General features: G+C 45.4%; 1 protein-coding gene across 1 annotated transcript; it reads left to right on the top strand.

Moving 5' to 3' along the window:
* The first annotated feature begins 12,734 nt into the window (after positions 1–12,734).
* Positions 12,735–24,516, top strand: BPGM (bisphosphoglycerate mutase). The gene is made up of 3 exons (XM_010220711.2): positions 12,735–12,760; positions 15,293–15,948; positions 24,312–24,516. Exons 2-3 carry the CDS (start codon positions 15,348–15,350, stop codon positions 24,488–24,490), a joined length of 780 nt encoding a protein of 259 aa, XP_010219013.1. The 5' UTR covers positions 12,735–12,760; positions 15,293–15,347; the 3' UTR covers positions 24,491–24,516.
* The last annotated feature ends 317 nt before the right edge of the window (positions 24,517–24,833 follow it).

Below are 24,833 nucleotides of genomic sequence, written 5' to 3'. Positions count from 1 at the left end.
TGCAGACTAGGAAAGAATAAATATGTATAAGAATTTGAAATCAGTATATACTTAGTACCTGTTTCCTACAAAAAAGAGAGAAAAACTACCCCATCCAGATCATTGCCTCCCTCCCACCCTTTTTTTTTTTTTTTTTTAACAAGAAGTGTGTTCCATTCAGCGGAGGCTTTATTAATCTCATAAAAACTGTCTCCTGGGCTTAAAACTTGCTTCCAGCCATTCCTCTGCAATCCCACATCTGTGCAGGCTGCATTCTAAAGGCCAGGTAGAGCAGAAGCCGCAGACACCGGGACAGTTTTCCAGAGCGGGATCAGGAGGATGTGTGCTTTGTGCCGATGCTTTTCACTGAAGACCCTATGTCACCTGTGGAGCTGATCACCTCCCTGGCACGTGCAGCGGTGCAGCCTGTGGCCCTTCGCTCCCCAGCGAGGCACTTTATCACAGGGTGCGTGAGAATGGAGCGTTGCTGGCCCTTCCCTGTGTGTGTTTCTGCAGGGTTTGGATCTGTAACGCCTCGTCCGCATGCCACCAGTTGGTGTTCGTGTATCTTGCTTTGGATAAGCGCTAGGCTCTTACAACACCTTTCAAAGTTCATTGTACTGCTTAGCGTGTGGGGAGCACGTTGGAGTCAGGAGCACTTTGGCCTTGAGACTTTGCCTTAGTAAAGCCACAGGTGCCATGAAATGAGTCACTAAGCAGGAGCGTGAGGCATGAGACAGCGGCCGGGTTGCACTGAGGTCTCTCGCTTGCTGCTCTGTTGCTGTGGGCTGCTTGGGCGCAGCCTGGGCCGAGCTGAGCATGAGGAGTCACAAAATGGTCGAGGTTGGAAGGGACCTCTAGAGACCATCTAGTCCAGCCCCCCTGCTCCAGTAGGGACACCTAGAGCACGTGGCACAGGACTGCGTCCAAGCGGGTTTTGAAGATCTCCAGAGAAGGAGACTCCACAACCTCTCTGGGCAGTCTATTCCAGTGCTCTGTCACCCTCACTGTTAAGAAATTTTTCCTTAAGTTCAGGCAGAACTTTTGGTGCTTGAGTTTGTGGCCATTACCTCTAGTTCTGTCAGTGGCCATCACTGAAAAGAAGCCAGCACCATCCTCTACACTCCCTCCCTTGAGGTACTTATAGACACTGATTAGATCCCCTCTCAGCCTTCTCTTCTCCAGGCTGAACAGGCCCAGCTCCCTCAGCCTCTCCTCATAGGGCAGATGTTCCAGGCCCCTGATCATCCTTGTGGCCCTGCGCTGGACTCTCTCCAGCAGCTCCACATCCCTCTTGTACTGTGGAGCCCAGAACTGGACACAATACTCCAGATGTGGCCTCACCAGGGCTGAGTAGAGGGGCAGGATCACCTCCCTCGGCCTGCTGGAGACGCTCTTCTTAATGCACCCCAGGATCCCATTGGCCTTCTTGGCCACGAGGGCACACTGCTGTCTCATGGTCAACTTGTGTCCACCATGACACCCAGGTCTTTCTCTGCAGAGCTAATAATGCAGAGGAGGGCATGTGAAAAGAGAGATGATGTCCTTTAGCTACATGATCATGATGGTTGTCACGAAAAATTAGTGTCATTAATACATTATTTTGCAGAGGAATAGCACAGGATGTAGACAGGAGCATGGGAGGCTGTACTTTAATGTTTGCACACACGGGGGCAGAATGAAGCTTGTGTGGGACAACTGCTTTTGAATTTCCTCAACTTATCTCTTATTGTATTGCATATTGTATTCTTAGATTTTATAACAATGAGAAGCTAAAAACCTCTCTTCCTTTGCCTCTTTTCAGAGAAAGGGATCAGTAAAAAAAGAAGTGACTAAGGCTTAGTAAAATAAAAATAGGTATTAGGTTGTTCTATCAGGGACTCAAAGGCACAGTCTGAGGTTTGAAGAGAAAATTAGCAATTATCTGCCTGATGAGTAGTCTTTGGATTGAATGCAGAGAAAAAAAAAAAGAAGAAGGAAAAAAGAATTTTCTCTGCTGCCTTTTTAACTGAAATATATGAGATTACCCTTCCTGCCTGAGCTCACCACCCTATCATAACTGGCGCTTTTATGAACTCTGTGTGTATGGGGGAAATCAAGTCCCTTTTCTACCTCCTGTTAACCGGGCACTTACTTACCCAGTGACTTCTATCCCAGGGGAAGCAGAAAGGCTAAGATTCCGAGCAGTGCATTTATGATGGCCAGCAGCCCTCTAATGTGCAGCACCAGCCTTTTTGGCTGCAGCATCGGCGGGCGCCATGGGCTGCCTGCAGCTCGCAGAGAGCACTAAGCCCCGCGCAGGACTGGGCTGCTGAGTTCACATTTGCAAACAGAGGTGGCTTCCCTGGCGCGTCTGCCATCAGCAAGCCGTGAAACATCGGCCAGCAGTGCCGGATTTCTCTTGGTGCAGCAGGTCCAAAGCCAAACTCTGTCTGACCTACTTGGGGTATCAGCCCGGTGTCCTCAGAGCAGCCGGATGTCGTGAGCTCAGCAGCGTGTGCGTTTTCCAGCGCTCATCCCCGGAGAGCCGGCTGCGGATCGCGGTGCGGCCGTGCCGGTGGCGCTGGCACGGAAGGAGACATGAAATGCCACAGCAGCTGCATCACAGCCTTGGCTCGAGCTGCTGGTATTTGGGGGAAAGAACCAAGGGCAACAAGAAGCAAAAAAAAAAAAAAAGCAAGAAAAGTAAGAAATAACCTTTTCCTGAGCACTTTTTGCTCTGCGAAGTTTAGACCGTGGGGCTGAAGCTGACTGAACAGGTGCTGGATATCATTCCAGGCTAAGAAAGCAGCGCTGGTTAAAATGCTTTCTGGCATTGCTTATACTCTTGCTCAGTCCCTGTGCGTGACCCTCTGGGGAGAGATGATAGTCACAGCCTCACATTGCCACAGCACTGGGCAAGCAAATAAATCCGAGGGATTTATTTCAGGCTCCTGCGTTGGGCATGGCTGGCAGGGTGCCCTGGGCTATCGCGGGAGGCCACGAAGGGCCTGTGCTGGGGACACATGGCAAAAACCTGGGGAGCTGAGACCAAGGAGGGAGATGGAGAGGAGTCTGGAATCAACACTGAGCCTGGGAAAGGGCAGGAAGGGTGTTTCCCTACACGCTGTGTCTCAATACTGAATCAGGATTCAGTAATTAAAAGTCTGTGCTAATTGTCAACAAATTAAGTGAAATTCCCCCAGTGGAGACTGTTTTGCCCATGACAGCCCCCAAGGGAGCTGCAGCCAGCCTGGCTTCGAGGCTGCAGTAACTACTGCTATTGCCCAGCAGGGAATTGCTGGGACATCCCCCCAGCATGAGCCTGGCCCTGTGCTGAGGAGGGAGCTTTTGGCTTAGCAGAACCAGAGCAGGTTAAGATAGTGAGAGCTACATCAAATGGGGTGGTTTGGTGATTAAAAAAGAGGTGTAACTTGCCAACAAGTGGGTACTGGAGGGCATGCGAGGCAGGAAAGGGAGAGTTAGGAGAAGCGTGCCAAGGAGCAGGGAGCAGCCCCCGGCAGGCTCCGGAGGAGGTGCTGGCAGCAGATACAGGCAGAGCAAGGCACGGCCACGGCAGTGCCAGACTTCGGCTGCATTTTCTCCCGAGGCTTGTCTGTGCAAAAAAAAATCATGCTGTTTAGAAAAGGTTTCATTTTGTCAATGCAAATGCCATTCTTGGAAACATATCAGTTGAAGTACGTTCTATTTTGATTTAGCTTACATCTGTTCCTTACCCGCTTCAGTTAAACAGTAGAAAGCACACTGCAGCAAAATAACATGTATCCTCCCACAGAGTTAGCATTTAACAGCTATTTAACAGCGTTAGTTTTTGAATCGGTTTAATTAAACTGCAACTTCCTTGCACAAGCCAGGGCTGGTTCTTGTGGAAGCAGAAGCATGTCAGTATCTTCTTGTGTCTTCTCAAAAAGCCATAAAAAGAAAACCTTCGATAACAGACAGGAGCAGTGGGCTAATGTGAGACTGACAAATACCTTTGCTTAATTTTCTCCAGACTAAAATCCTGCCCTGTGAAATGAGCACCAGCACCAGAGTACCTAAGCACCAGCAAAAAACATATCTTTTTCAGTTGTTTCTGTAGAAGAGTGGACTTTGTAATGAGGGCTTAATTAGGAAGGTCACTGTGGGCAGCCTCCAAACACAGCTGGTCTACAAATGGAAAAATTGCTCATGCCAGACATGCATTCCTGTTTAGAGTCTGTTGGTAGGCATGGTTATCAAAGGCACACGGTTTTTCTCTTGTGTATGCAGACTGTAGGCTCCCCAGAGCTCATCACTTAAAAAAAAAAAAAATCTGCTCTGTTTCATAATAAGCAGAGGCTCTTGTCCTGGTCAAAAAATATTTTTATGTCCTGGTTCAAGTTTCAGCTATCAGTTGTGTCTAGTTTTGAGGAAAAGAAAAGTCTGGGACTTTTATGCCATCAGAGTAAAGGGTGGTAGATGCTTTCCATTTGCAAAACACAAAAGCGCTGAAAATATTCTTCTCGTGCTTAAAACACATACACACATGCACAAAAAAAAAAAAAAAAAAGCGCACACTAAAGCCAGTGAGATCGTTTTGATAAGGAACATCACAAAAATACCACCGTGGAAGTTGTGGAGAACGAGAGCCGAGCGCAGACTGCTTTATGAGCTGGACTCACACGCAGTGGGGCAGCCGGGGCCACGTGGAGGCGAGGGCAGAACGTGGTGCCGCCCTCCTCCTGCCCCACAGCAGGACCCTCGGCCCACACGGGTGTTTAGGGGCGGGAGGCAGGTCCGGGGCTCCCTGGAAAGGCCCGACGCGCCGTCCTGCACGGATCCGTGGATGCGCACGGCTCTTTGGCTGCGTGCCCCGAGGGCCGGGGGGAGCTGGTGGCTCCGTGTGGGTTGCTGCAGGCGCCAGGACCGTTGGCTTGGCCACGGCACCTTCCCAACTGCCCCCGGTACACTAGTCCAACCAACCAGGCCCCGGCAAGCGGCTTCTCTACATCTAAGGTTTACGTGAAGCTTACATCCTTAGAAAGACAAGATGCCTTGGTCAGGTAACACTGGCTGCATTTTACAGTGTCTTCCTCTAAGTATTGTAGCAAAAAAGAAACGTATTTCCTCTCCAAGACGTAGTTTATCAGATATATGCTATTTCTGCAAATGCCGTCTTAAGAGAGGCAGGGCCAATATGCCCAGATTTTGTTCTCATCCAGATCTACTGAGTTGATTTCGGCTCAATAACTTACTTGGGAGATTGCAGATAGAGGCACTTGCAAAGAGAAAAAATAATGACAGCAGTACTTAAATACTTGACTAATTCAGAGTGCCAAATACTGGATAGTGCGTAATGTCTCTGGGAAGGTATAAAAGTTTGAGCGTCATTTTTCCCAGTATGTAGGAGATCCTGAATTATAGGCAAAACACTTTTTTTTTCTTTTTTCCTGTGGGCAACTAGGTCTAATAGCCCGCAGGAATAGGCTAATTCTTAATCATAAAAGCAACGGAAATCAGGCTCAGGGAGATTTAAATGACTAGATTTTCATGCGAGCAAAACAGTCATGAAATGAAAATTAGTTCTGGGAAGTTGGGTATGCTGGCTCCCCATACAAATGCATCATTTATTACTCTTGACTGGATCTCACTCACGCTCCTTTCTCATTAAAGGAATAGAGGGGAAAAAACTGAATTCACTTGTGACATATATCTATTTATGTAGGGCCTTTACTTCTAAAGTTGCCTAGGAAAGACCCGTATCAAAGGGAGGTTTGATTTTGTTGCTTTTCCAAGGCAGGAGTAACCCCGCAGCACTGCGAGCAGTTGCAGTAAGGCAGAACGCTGTGACTCAGGCCCACTGTTATTATCCGGTTGTGACACACAGGACAGAATTTTTATACAGGAAACTCTTTTTTTTTGCTGTTTTCAAGACCAGACTAAACATCAGTCAGGCTTGTTTTGTAAACTGGCATGGGGCAGGAAAGCAACGTATCATGGAAAGAAACCAGCAGGATTATTGTGATTTTTAGTGTGGGAGACAAGAAGCCTAACACATAACCACCACTGCACACACTGATTTTGTGGTTAACTCAGCATTCCCTTTTCATAGCAACACTAAGGTAAAAAAACTTCTGAGCAGCTTTTTTCAGGGTGAAGCATTAATTTGTGATAGATACCAGTGCAAGGAAACAGACACATCTTTTGTGTGTTACTTCTTCTCACCATTCTGTCCAGTAACTCTGAAGTTCCTTTTTTTTTTTTTTTTCCCTCTTGGTTATATTTGCTCAGATTCTTAGGCTGTTAATATGCTCTCACATCAGCACTACCCAGGCTGATGGTTTAAACTACTACCAGGTTTTAACTAAGCTATCACGTCCGGACTAGACTTGGCCCTGCTGCTTTCTTTTTTCAGAGGGGCACCTTTTAGACTCTCACTCCCCGATAGTTTCTGACTGATGTCTGACATCTGAGGCAATCTGCTCATATGGAAACAAAATTTAAAAGCAGATTCATTGTATGATTTTCCTTGCTTTTGACACTGCCGCACTAAGTTAGCTTGTACAGTGTTATGACTAGAAAACTGTAAAATACCCTAAACCAAATATTTTAAAGCACACCTTGCAGATGTTTTAAATGTCTTTCTTGCCCTAGAAGTGGGATAGCTGTTGGCATCTTTTAGAGCTTTTTGAGGGCCCTGTTATTGCAGGGTGGGTGCCAGCACATCCCTGCTTTGGGACGCAAAAGCCAAATGCCAGGCCAGCATGGAGCCAACGAGGTTTTGCTCTGGTCCCTTGGCTCTCTGAATCCGTTTGAATAATCTGACCTTTGTTTGAGAAAAAAACATGCAATTTATCTAAGTGTATAGGATGTGTTTTGGACAAAACCAACTTTGTTGAAAAGTGTTTAAATTTATCATTAAATTCATTAAATGTCATTAAGTGTCATTAAATTCTTTCCTTTGCAGCGCTGTGTTCAACACACCTCACTGTAGTATCGAGGTACCTGTTGCAGTAAGGAGTCTATTTTAAGATGTCTTAGGACTGTCTTCCTTTCGCAATGTTTTTGAGGGCATGGAGAATGCAGGTTTTGTCCCGGTTTGTATATTTATCCCACTTTGTATGCTTTCTGCTTGAGATATGCAGAAATATTTTTAAACTAAGATTTTAAATGAATACACAGGCGTCACATGTTTTAATTCAGAAAAAAAAAATCAGGATGTATCCTGGGACTTTCTTCATTCCTCAAAGCAAAACCAATTAACACTTCAGAATAATGTTACCAGTACCTAACAACAGGGAGCAGATAAGAAATTCAGTTCCCAGACTTGGTTTTGAAATGTGATGCCCCACATAAAAGCTGCCTTCCATCTGTTTTGCATATAATTAAATGAATGTTTCTATGTATTTTTCTTCCTTCTCAATCTGTCACTTACTCTGGATTAAAAAAAAAAAAAAACACACCTTACTTCACTACTTTTAAGTCTAGAGCTATTATTCTGGTGACAAGTGCAAGGTTAGTCTAAGTAGTTACATGCTCACTTTTCTTTTGTTTGAACAAGGTTTTCTGCCAAGTCATGTAATCAGAGTTGAAAAAAAAAAAAAAGTAAAATATTTTCACGTAAGGAGAACACACTCAGGTGCCTGGAGTTATGTACTGCCTCCATACCCAAACAGGATGAAAGCCTCGCTGTGTATACACCTTAAAGCCCCATTTCCCACAGCAATAGAGCTCAGGCACTATTCAAACAAAAGACGAGAGATCCCGTGCTAAGGAGCCTAAATTTGGATTCGGTGACTGATTGGTGTGCTAGGTATGTCTGGCAGGTGCATCCCTGAATTTAGGCAATAGTAGGTGTGTTTTAAGACATGGTTGTGGGGTATGTTGGCAAATAGGGTTAGGTGCGTAATGAAAAGTTGCTGATGCATAGACAGGCATGAGCCAAGAAAATGCTGAGATTCACTTGTCTGATTAGCGTGAGACGCAGAGAGTGGCTTCCACAAAAAAGACAGAAGTGGAGCCTGAGACCTGCTGAGGAAGCAGAAGTTAGAGCTACGTGAAGGACTTTGGGCCAACGGGACTCAGAGACAAGTTGTGTGGCCTCAAGGACAAGAGAAACGGCTTCCTGTAAGTGAATTCATCCAAGTTGCTGTGGCACTAGGCTAAACAAGTGGGTTTAGCATGTAAACCTGTGTGAAAAGGCAATATTTTGGTATATTGGGAACTGCAGTTTTTCGAGGATGGAAAAAAAAATGAAAGTCACTGGGAAAAGAATGAATAAAGGAGTAATTTAAACCAAAATAACTGAGTGAGCAGAGGTATATAAAATAATAGGCAAGGAGGGTGAAAGTGTGGACAGCACAGGTGTGGTGTCCCATGCTGGCAGCACTGTCCTGCTAACAGGAAAGTTAACACACGCTGTGAGCTTTCCATGCCCCTTCCACAGTGTGGCCGATCTCTTGCGAGATAGGAAGCTTGCATTTACTTCTTGCAAGAGGAGACAACCAGCGTTTTGGGAGGCTGATGGCCAGGGAGATGAATTTAGTCGGAGTGATTTTATGATGTAACAGTTCTGGATATAGAGAAGCTGTCTAAGAAATATGGGTCTGTTTAGCTCTCTGCATACAATGTTTTATAGTCACAGATCTCTCTCGGTGCAAATTAGCCTTGAATGGAAGTGGGCCATCAGGAAAGCTGTGCAGAAGTGATTCATCCTGGAAGTGGGAAGTGACAGTGGCAGGGATAAAAGGGAAAAGACAGGATCTAAAATGTCTGTGGAGAGAAAACTGTGAAGTGTTGAAAATGGCCTGGAAGTGCTAGCATCGAAAAGGAGGGAGGATTCCTTCTGGGCAGCAGAGAGCACGGGTCTGCTGCTGGCAGCAACTGAATGTGGAAGTTTTACAGTAGTCAAGAGCAGCGAGAATTTGAAGGTTTCAGAGTTACTGAAAAATACGAGGATTTGATCACAGAGCCTCTTTTGAAGTTGAAATTAAGAAGACAGTTCATATATGAAACAATGTTAACTAATGAGCTCAGCGTGTTCTGGAAATTACTCTGGAAAGGTCTGCAGTGCATTATGGCAAACACCTGATACAGCTGTGAGCAAAGCAGCTATTTGGAAAACAGATACCATGGGCACAGAGCATAATCACTGGAGAATGCCCTATTTGCCACAGTTTTCATCAATCATTTTTCTGCTTCTCTTCCATCTAGATCTGTTGTCTTCTGTTCCTGCCTTGCTCCAGACCTTGCTTTGTTTTGCTGCAGTTGAGCCAGAGCTCCAGCGGAAGCTTATGTATCAAGGAAAAGCTTCCTGAACTGCTTCTGCCATGAACGTTCCAGCTAAAAGCATCTGTTACAGCCTGGAAAGGTTCCAGGTTGGAGGCCCTGAAAAACATAGCCCAGCTGTTGTAAAAGATGAACGCTGCTGAACGAGTATAGCCATCTGGAAGAAGAGTAACAAACAGTGATGTGGCTTGGACTGTTTGGTCCTTGTGCAGCCTGAAACTTGAATCACAGTCATTTGGTTGTTTTTGCCAATGTTAATGAAATCATATTCTTATAAGACTAACGGTGTCAAGAAATCTGTATGTAATGGCCATGGAAGTCCTGGCTTGTGGCGCAGGTTGCTGTCTAGTGATTTGTGGTTATGACTGCACAAGGGCATATAATTTATCTTTCTGTTATTGGTGTTCTTAGTGACTAAGTACAGCCCACACATAGTGTTCCGGCTCCTGAATATCTATTTTTCTTTCCATCTCTAGTATGTTTGGTCTTCTTCCTTCCAAAAGCAATTCATCAGTCTCCCTGTGATGCCTCCATAAATAAAAAATTGTTATCACTATTAAGTTCATACAGGAAGGGACAGGCTAGCCAGGGAAAGGGTGATTGCAGGTGTATACTCACGCAATGTGGTGTTGGAGCATTTCTGTTTACCATCAGCAGCTGATGGGTGGGGAAATAAAACTGTACCGATATGGTGAACTCAGTGAACTGCTTTGATTATGTAGATGAACCGCTCTCTAACGTAGGCTTTGGCCTAAACAAAGTTGATGGAGGTGAAAGGTAGTAGTCAATGTTTGTGGGTGTTATGTGTGGTTATGGGTTGTGTGAGTTATGTGTGTAAGTGCAACTCACATCTAGTGGAAATATTTTGCAAAAGCAGTAGTTTTTTTCCTTGGAGTACACTTAAGGTCAAGGGCTGATAGAACTTAAAATCTTTTAACGACTGTTTGCCTCAAATTTTCTTACAGCTTCTTGTCTGTTTTTTCTTATCATAATCTGAATCCCTTGACATCTATTTTCTTGTCCTGCAGTTATAGCATATTAAAAAATGCAGGATCTCCTCTTTCATTTGTAAAGAAGGTGATAAGAGAATGCGGTATGCCTTCAACTCGTGGCACTTGTCACTTTAAATTACGGCTGTTCCAAGGGCAAATATTTAGAGAGTATGTATCTGGTTATTCATGGAAAATGTGGTGTGCTATTTTAAAATGAAATCAGATCTATTGCAACAGACGCAATAAAAGACATCACCTTCCCATACACACCACTTTTGTCCATTTCTTGCCAGAGCTGCCCAGTCTGCTTGTTTTTGATTATTTTGAATCAGAATTACAGCTTGTGGGCATGAGAATACCTACGATTATTTGTAAGCTCCCAGACAAATCTAGTGATTTCATCGTGAGTAATAAGCTTGTGGACCTTTGGTGGAGCCAGCCTTACCAAAACCAGAAGGCCCTAAAACCAAAGGAAAATTTCATCTGTGCCTGGGGAAAACCCCGTCTGTCTGTGCCCTATTTCCTCTCCCCCTGGGAAGGAGCGAGGCACCCTGAGATGTGACCAGGGGCCATTTCCCACCTTCCTTTTCCTGGAGAAGGTTCTGGATTCTGGACAGGCAAGGAGGGTGCAGGAAGGGCCCTTGTTTCCGCAACGCGGCGGGAGCGGGGAGGATGCTCTGGAGGTGCCGGTGGCACGGAGGCGGCTGGCGGTCCAAGGCAGAGGTGGGTTTGCTGGCGCAGGGCCCACCTGCTGCCCGTGGAGGGACAGGGATGTTTCTGGCAGGAGCTGCAGGCTCCGCGGTGCCTCCTGGTGTCCCCGACGCATTGCTGCGACCTGGCGAGCCCTGGCGGCAGGAGGAGCCCATCGCTGTGGCCTTTGTTTTGGCCAAGCGGCAGTGCCACACGTCAGCACGGGGCCAAGCGGCATCCTCACTTTGACCCCTTAAGAGGAAAAAACAAGTGCTCTTCAAGGCTGAATTTGTAACTGGGCACTGCTAGGCGCAGAGGGCTGTCAACAGCACCCAGGCTGAGCAGGGAGCCGAGCTGCCCGCGGGAGGCAGCTCTAGGGCGAGGGGACGGCAGGGCCCCACGCCCTCCCTCCATGACCGCTGCCTTTTCCCGTTGGGCCATCGCCGGGGGCTCGAGGCAAACGTGCCGTCCCACTCGTCGGGGAGCCCCCAGTCACCCCCGCGCTCCCTCCCAACGCCCCACGAGCGCCCCCAGCCCGCGGGCAGAGCGGGGCAGAGCGGAGCGGGGAGCGGGGAGCGGCGCCGCCCGCTACAGCCCGTCCCGGCCCGACCCGGCCCGGCTGCCCATGGCGGGGCGACCCCCTCCGCCCCCGGCTCCCCTCCCCCTCCCCGCTCCCGCCGCGCGCGTCGGCCAACGGCCGCCCCCTCGTGGCACCGCCCCCAGGCGCGGTCTCATTGGCTCGGGGCCGTGCTCGTCTGCCGGGCCAGCCAATGGGGGGCGTCTGCTTTGCTGCCCCAGCGTCGCGGGGCGCCGAGGGCTCCTGGGGCCGGGTCTGTGCAGCGCGTCCCGGGCGAGGGCAGCGGCGCGGGGGGCTCGTCCGCGCCGGGCTCCGCGCAGCGCGGCTGCCGCTCCAGCGCCTCCTAGGCCGGCTGCAGCGCGCCGCCCTCCCCGGGTAAGGCGGCTTTGCTTTAATCCGCCGCTTTCGTGAGCCGGGGGGGTTCACCCCGGGGGGCGGCGGGCGGTTAACGGTCGTGCTGGGGGAGAGGGAGGCCGCAGGGGGCTCCCCGAGAGGACGGGGGAAGATGCCGAGGGGAGAGGGGCAGAGGAGAGGCTCCCTTAAAGGGGCAGGGGTTTCCCGGAGAGAGACTGTGTGGTTGTGAGGGAGGGCATCCCCCGGCTGTCGGGGAGCGCCGCGGTGCTGCCGGGCTTCTCCATGGCTCTCTGCCTGCTCCAGGAAGGCCGAGAGAAACGGATGCACAAGGCTGCTTGGGAAAGGGCTGGGCAGGTGGAGTAGGGAATTACCATCTTCTGGAGTCGGGCCTTAAAGCGCTGACTGAGAAGTTTGTCAGTATGAGAGGTGGCTGTGAGCAGCTGCCTTTGCTGTGCTGCATCGAGCCAGGGCTCTCTAGTGTTGCTGCCTTATGTTGAGCTGTCCAGATCTGTAGCCTCTGTGAAGTTCTAAAGGCTTCAGGGAGACTTCTCTGCATAAGGACCAAGATAATTGCAGTCTAAAGATGTGAAAAGCAAATAAAGGCCTGGGGCATCTGGGAGACAAGAAACTTTCCCTTACTGGAAATTTGGGAGCTGTATTTTTGCATCTTTTTGTGTGGAGGAAACTCCTGGCTTTCCAAGTCTGTACAGGAGAGTGCTTATGCTTGCTTTCTCTCCCAGCCATGAGACCATATGATAGTAGACATACTCAATTGCACCCGTGGTTTCTTTCTGTGAGAGCACTGGGTGTTTATTTCCTTTCTGCAGGTAACTAGCCAAGAGCTTGCAGCGGCCTCTGTATACACCAACTCTTGAGTCTATGCTGGGATTTCCGTAGGCTGTTCGTTGTCTTAGGAGAGGTGAGTAGGATTATATTCATGTGTTTCTCTGAGACTTTGTAGCATTTGGCTTTCATAAATGGAGTGATATTTAAAGAATCCTCTCATTTCTAACCCTTTCTAGGGATTTGTTTGAAAATGGTAACTTTTGCCTAATCTGATATGAACTGAAGTTTTATGAACCTCAGATGAATTGTATAAGTCTCTTCTGGTGTATTCCTTTAGCTACCTATTGTTTCAGGCTGAGAGTACCCAAATAAGAGTAGATGTGAGCAGGTGCATCTTCTGTGTTTTTATATTTGGATTTGGGTGGGGGATACCTTAATTTGGTAAGTAAATCACTTAGACTGTATTATCCGCAAGAACAGATTATTAGTCTGAATATTGAAATATCTGAAGAGATGGAGCTTTTTATAGAGTTAAGAATCTTGTGTAGCTGTTCATGCTGTGAATACACTATGCAATTTTTAATGGTCTCCATGGAACATGAGGGAGGGAGGGGGAGAGCGTAGTTCGGCATCAGGCTGAAAGCCACCTGATATTCTTTTGTTGTAAGAATGAGGTCTTAAAGGGTACAGTTTAGTTATACATCTGATGTGACTAGTAGGAACACAAACTTGTGTCCTAACAGAACTGAAGTCTTTCTGTAACATGTGGCTGATCTTCATGAATATAAATGATCTTCATGAAAAAAAAAAGAGCACAGAGAGAGGAATTTCTGGTCCAAACCTCTCTGTCCTACTTTTATTTATTTAATGACATGACCAAAGACTTGCTGCTATCATTTCTATTTGCTGATCGTCTGCTGTATGTTAGAAAATAGAGCTTTTAAGGAGTGACGGATTTTACAGGATATCAGCAGGTGATGTAAGCTGTACCAATAATCAGAAGAAGTTACAGAGCTGGGGACCATCCTAGCACTACAGAGTCGAATTGCATCTGTGTGTGATGCAGGCTGTCTTCCGTGGCACTAAAGTAAAATTAAGTTACTGTTCAATCAAAGAACATCAAACTACTGAAATTGTAAACTATTTAAGCTTCCATATATAGCTGTTAAAAGCTTGTTTGGTAAAAATGAATGCTGATGTTGTCCTTGCTGCTTCCTGGAACCAGTTTCATGCCTCATTCATGCTACTGATGTAATTTAAGGTCACAGTGGACCATGATTTTGGGCATGATTTGTGAGTGTGATTCCAAGCAGCTCCAACTGATTTGAGGTGATGGGAGCTCTCATAAGCACATCTCTTCTGGAAATTCATTTTTAAAGTGGATGTGCAGAAATTGGTCCTCAGATTCTTCAGCCTTCTGGTGCCTGTGATTTTTTGGGGCCATATGCGGAAGGAAGGGCCAGTTGATGGTTTGTCCTGAGTCGAGAAAAAAGTTTTCTATGCTAAGCTGAGGTGGAGTGGTGTTGCTTGCTAATGCTCCTCTGTGCATATGGCAACACCTTTGGTGCTGGGCAGTGTTACAGCTTCCTTCTTGCTCACTCCATCCCCGTCTCCATCAGTTTGGAGTCATCGGGTGTCTCGAGAGAGAGTCATAGCGCTCTGTTCGATTAACTCTTCAGGCCTCCTGCTAATAGCTAGAATATTTTTGGCCGCACTAGATAAACATGGGTGGGAGGACACAGTCCAACTTCCACTAAAGAAAAATTGGAGGCTCCTGTTACTTAGACAACAGGAGCAGAGGAAACACAGTGCTTTTTGATCTTTAGAATGTGTAGCTGTCCATTACTTGCTAAGGACAGAAAATACGCTGTTTGTGTCTACAGCAAAAAGCAAAAACATTAATCCCGTATGTCAGAATCTGACATTGCAATTTGGAGAGACAGAGAAAATGTACTTGAAAGTCAGGAAGAGAATGGAGTACTCCATAAGATCACTTCTGGATTGTATGAAAAGGGGACTTAATCTAGGAGGCAACACACAACTAGTAATTGTGATATAGCAGTAGAATTTGCCATGAGTGTGGGGAGGGGAGAGGTATCTAGCGGAGGAGGAAGAAGCCTGGGGGAAAAATGAAACAGAGAGATTGGCGTAATTAGCAGGTTAGGGTGGGGGAATGTGAGGAAACAAGTTATGCAGAGCATAGCTGTGGTGAAATACTATTTGAGAACTAATGAAGTTCTGTATAGCACCACCTTGGATTCTGTGGTCCTTCTCTCCCATTGCTGTGGCCCAGGATCACTGCTGTTCTCTATGCTGGCACTCCTGCAGAGCCCATGTAGGTCTGGCAGATGTTAGAAGCCTGGGTTCTGCATCTCGCCTCTAAGGAGGCTATGAGTCACTGTTGGGGTCTGCTTTGCTGGACACCACTGATATTGACTTATGAGCCCTGTGTAAAGACTTGAGGGAAATCTGTAGTAAGTGCTTTTCCTTCTCCTTTGAGGGTGAGAAGCTGGGAGACCTCAAAGGTAAAATCTTACTCTGTAAACACCTGTTTCTATGATTGTATTAATCCTGGTAATTGTGTGCTTTCTTACTGCCTTATTACTACTTGTAACCCATTTTATATGGGATGTCATAGATGTAGCTGTCTCCTGTCTCTCTTCAGATGCATCATTACTAGATGCCATACCAACAGTCATCTGGGTTAAGCTGCAACCAAAATGGCAAAGTACAAGCTTGTTCTCTTAAGACATGGAGAAGGAGCCTGGAACAAGGAGAATCGCTTCTGCAGCTGGGTGGACCAGAAGTTGAGTAGCGATGGGATAAAGGAAGCTAAGAACTGTGGCAAACACCTTAAAGCATTAGGTTTTGAGTTTGACCTTGTCTTTACCTCTGTCCTGAGCCGTTCCATCCAGACTGCATGGCTGATCCTGGAAGAGATGGGCCAAGAGTGGGTCCCCATGCAGAGTTCCTGGCGACTGAATGAACGTCACTATGGTGCATTGATAGGTCTCAACAGAGCAGAAATGGCTCTGAATCATGGAGAAGAGCAAGTGAAAATATGGAGGAGAAGCTACGATGTTACCCCACCTCCCATAACTGAATCTCATCCATACTATGATGAGATTTGCAATGATCGCAGGTATAAATGCAGTGACGTCCCTCAGGATCATCTTCCAAAGGCTGAAAGCTTAAAAGATGTGCTTGATAGACTTCTTCCCTACTGGAATGAAAAGATAGTGCCCGAGCTGAAAAGTGGCAAAATGATCCTCATATCTGCCCATGGCAACAGCAGCAGGGCACTACTCAAACACGTGGAAGGTAAGGGTCCTCTTAGCTTTCCCTGTTCTCCTTACCCGCTTGCAGCTTTACACCTTTCTAACTGAAGTGTGTTAAATGTTGTTTGCACTCTAGCATGCAATGCTTTTGCTCTTTCCAAAGAGAAAGGCTGACCTACTGAAAGAAGAATCTAACTGGGTAATGTGAGAGATAAGGAAGCGTTAAATGGATTAATATAGTTCCTCCGTTGAAGAACCATATATATATATATATATATATATTTTCTCCTCTTATTTCTTTATATACCTGTTTTAAACTAGTGTATCCAAACTAACTCCAGAGTTATTCTCAATGGACAGTTTTGACTCTGACTCTTTCTGCTTCCCCTTCACTTGTTCAGTTGTTTTGTCAGGAGGGTTGAAGACATAATCTGTTCATTAAACAAGCATAGCTCCAACAAAATATAGTGCTTGTCTTGAAGTTATGAAGAAAGTGACTGGTACTGTGGTGGATTATTTCTTTTGAGACTATTTTTGATCATTCTTTCTTTATAAAAGATGATGTGATGGGAAGCCTTTGTAGAGAGTACTTGCTGAAGTTTATTCATGTGCACTGTCATTTTACAATATAGAAAATGCCTGTCAGTGAACAGTTAAATGTTGTAGCTTAGCATAGGGTTGTTAATTCATTTGAGACCTAAAAAGGAAGCAAGTGTGCCTTAAGTCATTGCTGTTCCCTCCGCCTGTATTAATGGCAGGGCTTCTAGTTTCAGCCCTCCAGAGCTGGAAGACAAACTATACTAATTTCCTTGTGTCTGTGGGTAGTATTAGTGACTATACTTGAATGCAGACCGCTACAGCTATAATTGCAAGTATGCGCAGACTGTATTTTGCCCACTTTTTTTCATCAGGACATGCTGGAACTCTCAGGACAGCTGATTCTCTCACAGGAGTCAAATGCCCTGGGCATAAGCACATACAAATGGCCTCCAGAACTACAAAGGCAGTGAGTTCTGGGCTACAGGTCACTGCTTAGGTGCAGGAGGAAGACTGGTTTGAGCCAGTTAACCCAATGTAGGCAGGGTGGCTTTTCCAAGTTATATGAGATGATTAAAAATTAAAGGGGGGGGGGAAAAAGGTGTGGAGAAGCCCCAACACCTTCCCCTTCCTGCCAGAAGTGCTGAACTAATATAGAAAGCCATGCTAACAAAACCTCCTGGGGTGGTACACTGTGAGCTGACCAGGGTTTCTATATGAAACCCTGAGCCATGTTGCGTGCAGGAAGAAGCCAAGGCAAAGGTGACAGCATCAGCAACTGGTAAAGGTTATTTTAAAGATAGTATGGCCAGATTCCCTCTTGCATTGGTGCAATTTGGGATTAATTACAGCTGAGGCTCAAGCTGCAGTAACTTCATCCACAGTGTGAGTTAGAGGAGCTGCAAAGCTCTTTGAGACAAGCTGCTAGCTAGGTGTGACTCTTCAGGGATTGCTTGCACTACAACTGTTAATCATAAAGCAAGGTGGCCTATAGCTGTATCATGTGTCTGTACTACACTAGACCTCATCCCTCATAGTGCATATAACAAAATCTGAGGAAGGGCCTGGCAGAAGGTCTAGTTCTATTGAACAAGGATTATCTACCAGCTGCCCCAGCTCCCACATGGGAGCACTTGCCAGGTAGATGATGGCTCTTTTTGCCTCCGAAGTGGTGTAGATCATCTGAATTGCTGCAGAATTGACCTGGAAGGTTGCACGACCAGAAAGCTTTAAGACTTGATACTGCAACCTGCATTTTTTTTTTCCTCAGAAAGCCCACTTCCATCTATTAGGATATAAAAGGTTCTTTGTCTGTATTACTGATCATGTCTCCCTTTCTCTCCTGAAAGGTTGTGAGCCTTAAGAAATGTAAGCATATGTGATTGTTCTCATACCTTCTAGTTGTAACTTGTAATCTTTGAGGGTATTGCTGGGAAATTTTAAATGGCAGATCAATTTCCATTCAGCAGACATTCCAGGGTGAAACTTAGCTCAAAGAATGTCTTTTCTGAGAGCCTTCACAAGTTACCCTTAAAGCTGCTATTTCAAAGAGGTAGTTTTTTGAAAATGGGCTTGCAGTTCTCTGAATGTTTTCCTTGTTAGGATTAATTGGTAAAGAATTTGAAATGCTGTGGCCTTATTTTCCACTTGCACACAAAAAAAATCATCAGGGCAGCATAATGTCAGGCTAACAAGGCTTTGATTGTGGGTTTGGATTTTGTTTTTGTTTTTTCAGTGCTCAGACCTCACTAGGGTCTATGAAAACGTCTCCAAGAATTATCACAATTTCCATGAGAGATGACTTTATTATGAAAAAAGGCAACACCCCAGTAATTTTGCTCAAAAGAGTTTAACACAGTCCTGGCCATCCTTGTCTATGGACTTAAAGATCAGAAACCGTAGCTGCTCTGAGAGCTTGCTCTTCTGTCCTTGTGGATTTGAATAACCCTTCCTCGGAGTATGCTGTTGAAGATCTTGAAACTGCAAGCTTTGGGCTTCCAGTGGGCATGCCTGGCCGACTTCTTAGGAGCTGAGGGAATGACAAGCATGACAGCAGGCTGCACAAAAAGTGCATTCAGTGCAAGTAAGATGCAACTCTGGCATCAAATTTAAGTTTAGCGACTAGGCTTGCCAAGGTTTTTATCACCTGAAGGTGATGCAAAGAATACATGTGGTGATGCTAGGAATCACTGGCGCCACTGAAACTGGTAAAGCAAGAGTTTTCATTCAGTGTTGGTAGGGATGGGAAGGCTCTTTGAAAGTATGAGACTCTTCCTCCTATGGCAGTAGTTTTATTTGCTGAAGGATGCTTCTTGTCATGACTTGGCAACTGTTCTGTGCTGTGCCACACCAACTGGAATGGAGTATGTCATGTAACTCAGGTCTTCACACAGGACATTTTTTTTCTTTTATGATATTGTGTGTCTTTGCACGGAAGGAGCAGTGACATCAAAAGATGAGGAAGGCATCAAAACAATTGAAATCTGTTAGCATCCAGAATGAAACTTAACCAATTATGGAAACATCAGTTCTTAAAATCTGCTAAATAATCATCCTAAACGCATAGGGTCTCTTTACAGGCGATTATCTCAAATCCTTGAAAGTAGGAACAGTTTATTGTCTGATACCATTAGCATAAGAGCTGTGACTAGCTTGTCTTCCTTCTCTTGAAAGGAGTTACTGGATTCCTTCTAGTGATCTAGTACACACCTTTTTTCCCATGTGAGTGGCTGAAGGAATCCTGTGTTGCCATCTGGCCCAGCATATTTCTTCCTTCCCTACCATTTCTTCCTGGGGACTGCCATTAAATGCCTCAGGAGCAGCATCCCTGACCTTTGCAGAGACCTGATTTTATTCCTTCCTCCCTGTATGTTTCCTTCCTGAAATGCTGCCTTACGAGCATGAGTGGTGGTTTCTGAGCAATTGGATAACAAGGCCCAGTAAAACTGGGAGTGGAGGAATTGGTCTCTGAAGAAAGATGCAGGCTTGCTATCTATGGGACTTGGCTGCCTGTGGTCACAGAGCTGGGCCAGAGCCCCTGAGCTGCTCTCCCAGGGAGAAGGTGGTGCCTGGGGAGGATTTGATACTGTTCTCTCTAGCTGGTGAGCAAGGAGAGCAGTTGCCCTCATGACTTCTGTTTCTTTGCCTTGTATGATGTTGGTACAGTCATGGTGCCCCATAGTCTGCAGGCTGGCTCCACACATAACAAGGCCTGGTGGGAGCTGTGTTTTGATGACTGCCTAATGAGTTTATTTTGCTGACGTTTGTAGCTTGGCCTCCTTAAGAAAATGCCACTTAGGTAATCGTGTTGTCTAATGGTAGTTGCGGAATTTGGCTTCATGATCTAACATCTTACTGCTTTTGGATTGAAATGGCTTTGCACTCTCCCTTGACCAACATCTGCCCCCTTCCTGCTCTGTCCTTACTTTTCTTAAGCTTGCTGAACCTTCTACAAATGTGCTTGGTCTTGAAACTGATAGTAAACAGCAAGAAAGTGGGTTGCTTTCCATCCATCAGGTTGGATAGTGGAATTGTGGAACTTGGGGAAGGAGGTGGCAGGTTGTGAGGCAGTGCAAAAGGGTTGGAGCTGCAACAGCAAGGCTTCAGGGACAAGCTGTTGGGTACTTCCAAGGTTTCACTGAAGGTGATGTTTGTTAGAGTCCCCTCCCAATAACTTTAAGGCAGGCTGATTTCAGGCATACTTGCATGAAAAAGTTTTAATGGTTTTTCTTCCCCCTCCACCCTCTCTATCCCTAGGAAGGCTAACATAGAGGTAAGTGTGTCATGGTGCCCTACCTGAGAGAAAATAACAGAGTAAGCACCTCTGGCCCCATGCTGAAGACTTGAGCCTGTGAGAGGTGCTGTGCCAGAGCTCAGAGCCCAGGTGAGGTGTATGTTGGTAGCTCCTGTGGCTGCATGATCAGAGAACTCCTCATTTGTCCTGAATTGTCACTGAATTCCTCGCTATGGTAATTACAGCGTGGTCTCTGCTCCAGATTGTCCTGGGCCTTTTTCACCCAATGCCCTAGCTAATGCCTAAAGGCAGCAGCACACTTTGTGTCCTTTGGCGTGTTTACTCTTGGACTTGCAGAGGAGTTCAAGATAGACTGCAATTCCCTGTTGCGTGGGAGTAGGAGAGACACAATGATTTAATGTTTTCTTAAACTAGCCCATGATGGGAGGGCCTCAGTAATGTTCATTGTCAAATTCGGGCAACAATCAGAAGCTGCTGACATAATGATGTAGAAGGGAGAAAATCTTGGCAGGCACTGAAGGGTGGAACAGATGTAGATAATCTGCTGCAGCCATGGTAGTAGCCTGTAATCCCTGCTCTCCCCCTTAGAATCAGCACAGTGAGATTAGATGCAGTAAAGATTAATAGCCAGATTCCAGTGCTGTGCCCATTTCCCTCTTTTGTCTTCCCTATTGAAGCTAGGCCCCCTGCCAGCCTGCATGCAGCTACGACCCCATTAAGGAAGAAAGAATTTGGCCCTGAGTGTTTAGCATATTCAACTAAACGTCAGTGTTTTCACTACCCTTGCAAGAAAGATGCAAGGTGCTATCTAGATCTCTATTACAAAGCAACAATTACAGAACAAGCCCATCATACTTAGATTTATGCATGTGATCTTATGTTTTGTTAGATGAATCACCTGGCCTCAGGCGTAGTTGATGTCCAAGGGAGGTGGAGTGTAGTTAGTTTCAATAATTGTTGTGTGTGGTTTTTTTTCTTAAATGTTTTGAGATTGTCTTGTTTGTAAGGATACATGGAAAGAGCCTGTTACGAATAGATAGGAGAGAGGAAGAAGCTTAACCAGCTTTTAGAAGTAGGCTTTAGATGGTCAAAATCAAGTGCAATGGGTTTTGCATTCATAGGGCTTTCTAGAATAGAAATGTTTCAAAGCATTTCACAGCCCTTCAGATAAAGGTGAATGCTTATGCATCCACAGAGATGTATTCTTTATGCAATATATCTGCAAAGACTACACCATAACCATTAAACAAACCAAAAGTCTGTGCCATAAAGAAGTACCAAGTTGCATTGTTTTAGCTGCATCCAGTTCAGTTAATAGAAGCATAGGTTAAGTGGGAAGGAATACTGACTGTGACTCTGAAATATATATATATATATATTTTTTCATTTAGTACTGTGCTATACAGGTCTTTGGTCATGACCACTTTAAAAGCCTGATCCATTCATACAGCTGCTGTTGAGGATCAATGTTTAATAAGTGTTCATGAGATAAAATGAGCAACTGAGATTTTTGCGGGAAGGAATTTTAACGAGGTGAAATGCAGTTGCCCGGTCAACCTTTTATCTCAGGTCCTGAGGAAGACATCCAGTGCCTCACTAAATGCTATGAGATATCATGGTTATAAGTAGGCAAGATCTTAATTTTAAACCTCCTTGGGGAAAAGCTACTACCCAACAGCACAGTACAGCAGTTCTGAGACCCTTGCTTGGAGGGAAGAGTCGCTTCTGCAACAGTCCTTCCTATTTCTCATTGCACCTTGCACTCCAACATTGAATTGTTGCCCTGGTTTCACCTTTCTTCTCTTAAGAGACAGGATGAGATTGAGACAGGTCAGCTTTGGTGCTGAAGTGCAAGAAAAGGTCATTTGGCTCTAGTTACAGCATGTGAAGTAATTGGATAGCAGGTTTTGCTCACTCTTGCAGTGGTCAGAGTGGAAGATGTGCTCTCTGTAGTTCCCTTCTAGCACTGCTGGGAGCGTTCCCTGTGCATTTAGCTTGCAGATGAAGAGCTTGTGTGTCAAGCCTGATAAGCATCTTGCTGAAAAATAGATTTCCCTATGCAAATGCTGCAACAGCGCTGAAATAAACCAACAGGACATTAATGTGTCTCCTCGGGATTTTCTTCTGTCTTCAACTTGCAGTTCCAGCCTTCTGGCTGTGAGGCAATGCACAAAAAATCCTAAGGAGGAAAAGCAAGTTGCAGCAAGCATACCGGCTGCTCTAGCCTTATAAATCTGTACTCTAGTACTGATTACTGACATTGGTGTGGTCATTCTGAGATGGCCAAGTTACTAGTGGTGTTGCATGAGGACACAGATATGAATTGCTGTTATAAAATAAAATTTTAAGAATTCTTGAAATAAGAGTTCAGTCAGCTTTCCTATTAATTTTGCAAACCGAAGTGCTTGCGCACAGTGCTTTTTCTGGTATTTTTTTCTGGCTTGGTATCTTTCCTGTTGACATCTATGTGATTTTAATATTTCAGGAACTTCTTGAAAGCTTTTCTGTGGGTCTTTAATCTTCCCGACTAGAGGAGCTGAATTATGTATCCCTTGTAAGAAGAGATGGCTTTTACCTTTTTTTTTTTTTTTTTTAAGCTTGTTTGTTTTTGTTTTAGATGGACAGGCTTAATGTAAGATGAGGTATAAACCTCCTGCAAGAATTTGTCTGTCTTTCCTGCTCTGTGGCCTTCTGAAACTTAGGGCTAATCTCAAAATAAATACTTGGCTTATACCAAGACACAAATAAGTCTCTGCAGAAATTGCTCACTTGTGTGGTCCTGGAGCAGGGGAATGGAGTCTTCCCAGTTTCAGACCACAGAGTTAGCTTAAAGGTTTTGATGCTTACAAGCTAAGTCCTGATAATGAGTCATGATTAGGCAGAGGGGTGGTTTTCTTTTTTTCCTGTTCATGTATTGGCTCTGCTGTTCTACCTAATGTCAAAATAGCTGGAAAATTTACACCTGTTCAGATCCCTCTGTTTTGTCAGCTGCTCCAGAAGATGCTTTTTCTCTTGCCCCTTGGTCTAGCTTATCTGTTTGGAAGCTTGATTGCCTTTTTTTTTCAATTTGGATTACTTGAAGTTGTCCTGCTAGAAAACAAGAGGCTGTCATCAGACCTCAGTGCTCCCAAAGAGGAAGCAGAGGGGTAAACTATTCCCATGACATTAGCCCAGACTTCTGAGGGAGTAGTTACTTTGCCTCTTAATGCATCTCTTCAGGCCTTGTGTGAAAACCTTACTTAGAGACCATCTTGAAAGTTGCTTAGATGCTTGGAAGCTTGTGTTTTTAGATGTAAGCATGACCAGTAGTTTCTCTGGAATGTTGATTAAATAGTTAATTTTCATCCTTGGGTGCATCTTATTTGGTGAAATGGAAAAATACAGGAAACTGATACAAGTTGAGGAAACTGAAGCTTCTTCCTCCCTTTCTTCTCCCCCCTCTCGCCCCGCCATTTAAAAGCAGAAATAAGTAGTCTTGTAGCCAGTAATTCTGGAGTAGTGACATAGATGTACTAAAACTTACCTCTAAACAAATGTGAGCAGACACTGATTCTCATACTAAGCACTTAAATGCTGCTTTTAAGATGCAGTTTGTATGAAACCCAGATGCAGAGAAAACTTGACTAGAAGATTAACCCTGGTATCTTGAGTCCTCAAAGAATTTGTTTGTATTGGTTACTTAGCAGAGGTTCTTTTCAAGTTGGAATAGCATCTCTAGGCCTGAACCCCCAGAGCTTTGTGTTATGTGAGCATGAACAGCATGAATATGAAGATGTAGAAGATACCTTACGGTCCTAAATCTTCTAATGAAGAAAATATATACTCTCTAGGGCAGAGTGTTTCTTCACTTTTTGGTCCATACATGTGAAGTGAAGAAGGAAGAGAATTTTCACTTTGCTGGGAACTTCTTCCTGTAGCTTTTACTAAACCATTCTTCCAAAGCTGTGGTATTGACAGGAATGGACCATTGGGAGTAGTTGCTGTTGCTGCAGCCTCTGTCAGCAGGTTCTTGTCGGTATGAAAACGGGATAACCTCAGAAATAACGCTGAGCCAGATGGGCAATGAGAAGAGACCTTGCACTAGGTGTAACTCTGTGGGCTTTTGTCTTTGGCAGGTATATCTGATGAGGACATCATGAATGTTACTCTCCCCACTGGAGTGCCCGTACTTCTTGAATTTGATGAGAATCTACACCCTCTGGGCCCTCATCGCTTTCTTGGTGATCAAGAGGCTATCCAAGCTGCCATCAAAAAAGTGGAAGATCAAGGGAAAGTTAAATCAACTGAGAAGTAAAATCCCACTGACTGACAAAGTCCTCCTCTCTAAAGTGTGTGGTAGTTAAGTGATGCTTTGTGTGTGAGTGCTAGGTTGCACTGTGCAGAAGTCTAAATTTCAAGCACTAAATAAGTGGAAGGGACAGTTGTTGAGTCTTGATTGGTAGATAAACCCCCTTCCTTTCAGAACCGGAATTCAAATCTCAGTGTGAGATATGAATGTTGAGGGGATGGGGGGGTAAAAAGAGAGCAGTTCAGGTAATGGAAGCTTGCAGGGAAGTTTGTCCCAAACCTAGGCTGGAGGGAGGCGCGAAAGGAATAAAGGGATGTGTTCAAGGCGTCTACCCATAATCAGTCCTGAC

Source organism: Tinamus guttatus, unplaced genomic scaffold, assembly GCF_059628265.1.
Source record: "Tinamus guttatus ecotype Peru unplaced genomic scaffold, ASM5962826v1 Tinamus_guttatus_pri_ptg000308l, whole genome shotgun sequence".
NCBI classification, from domain to species: Eukaryota; Metazoa; Chordata; class Aves; order Tinamiformes; family Tinamidae; genus Tinamus; species Tinamus guttatus.
This window is presented reverse-complemented; position numbering and strand designations above follow the sequence as displayed.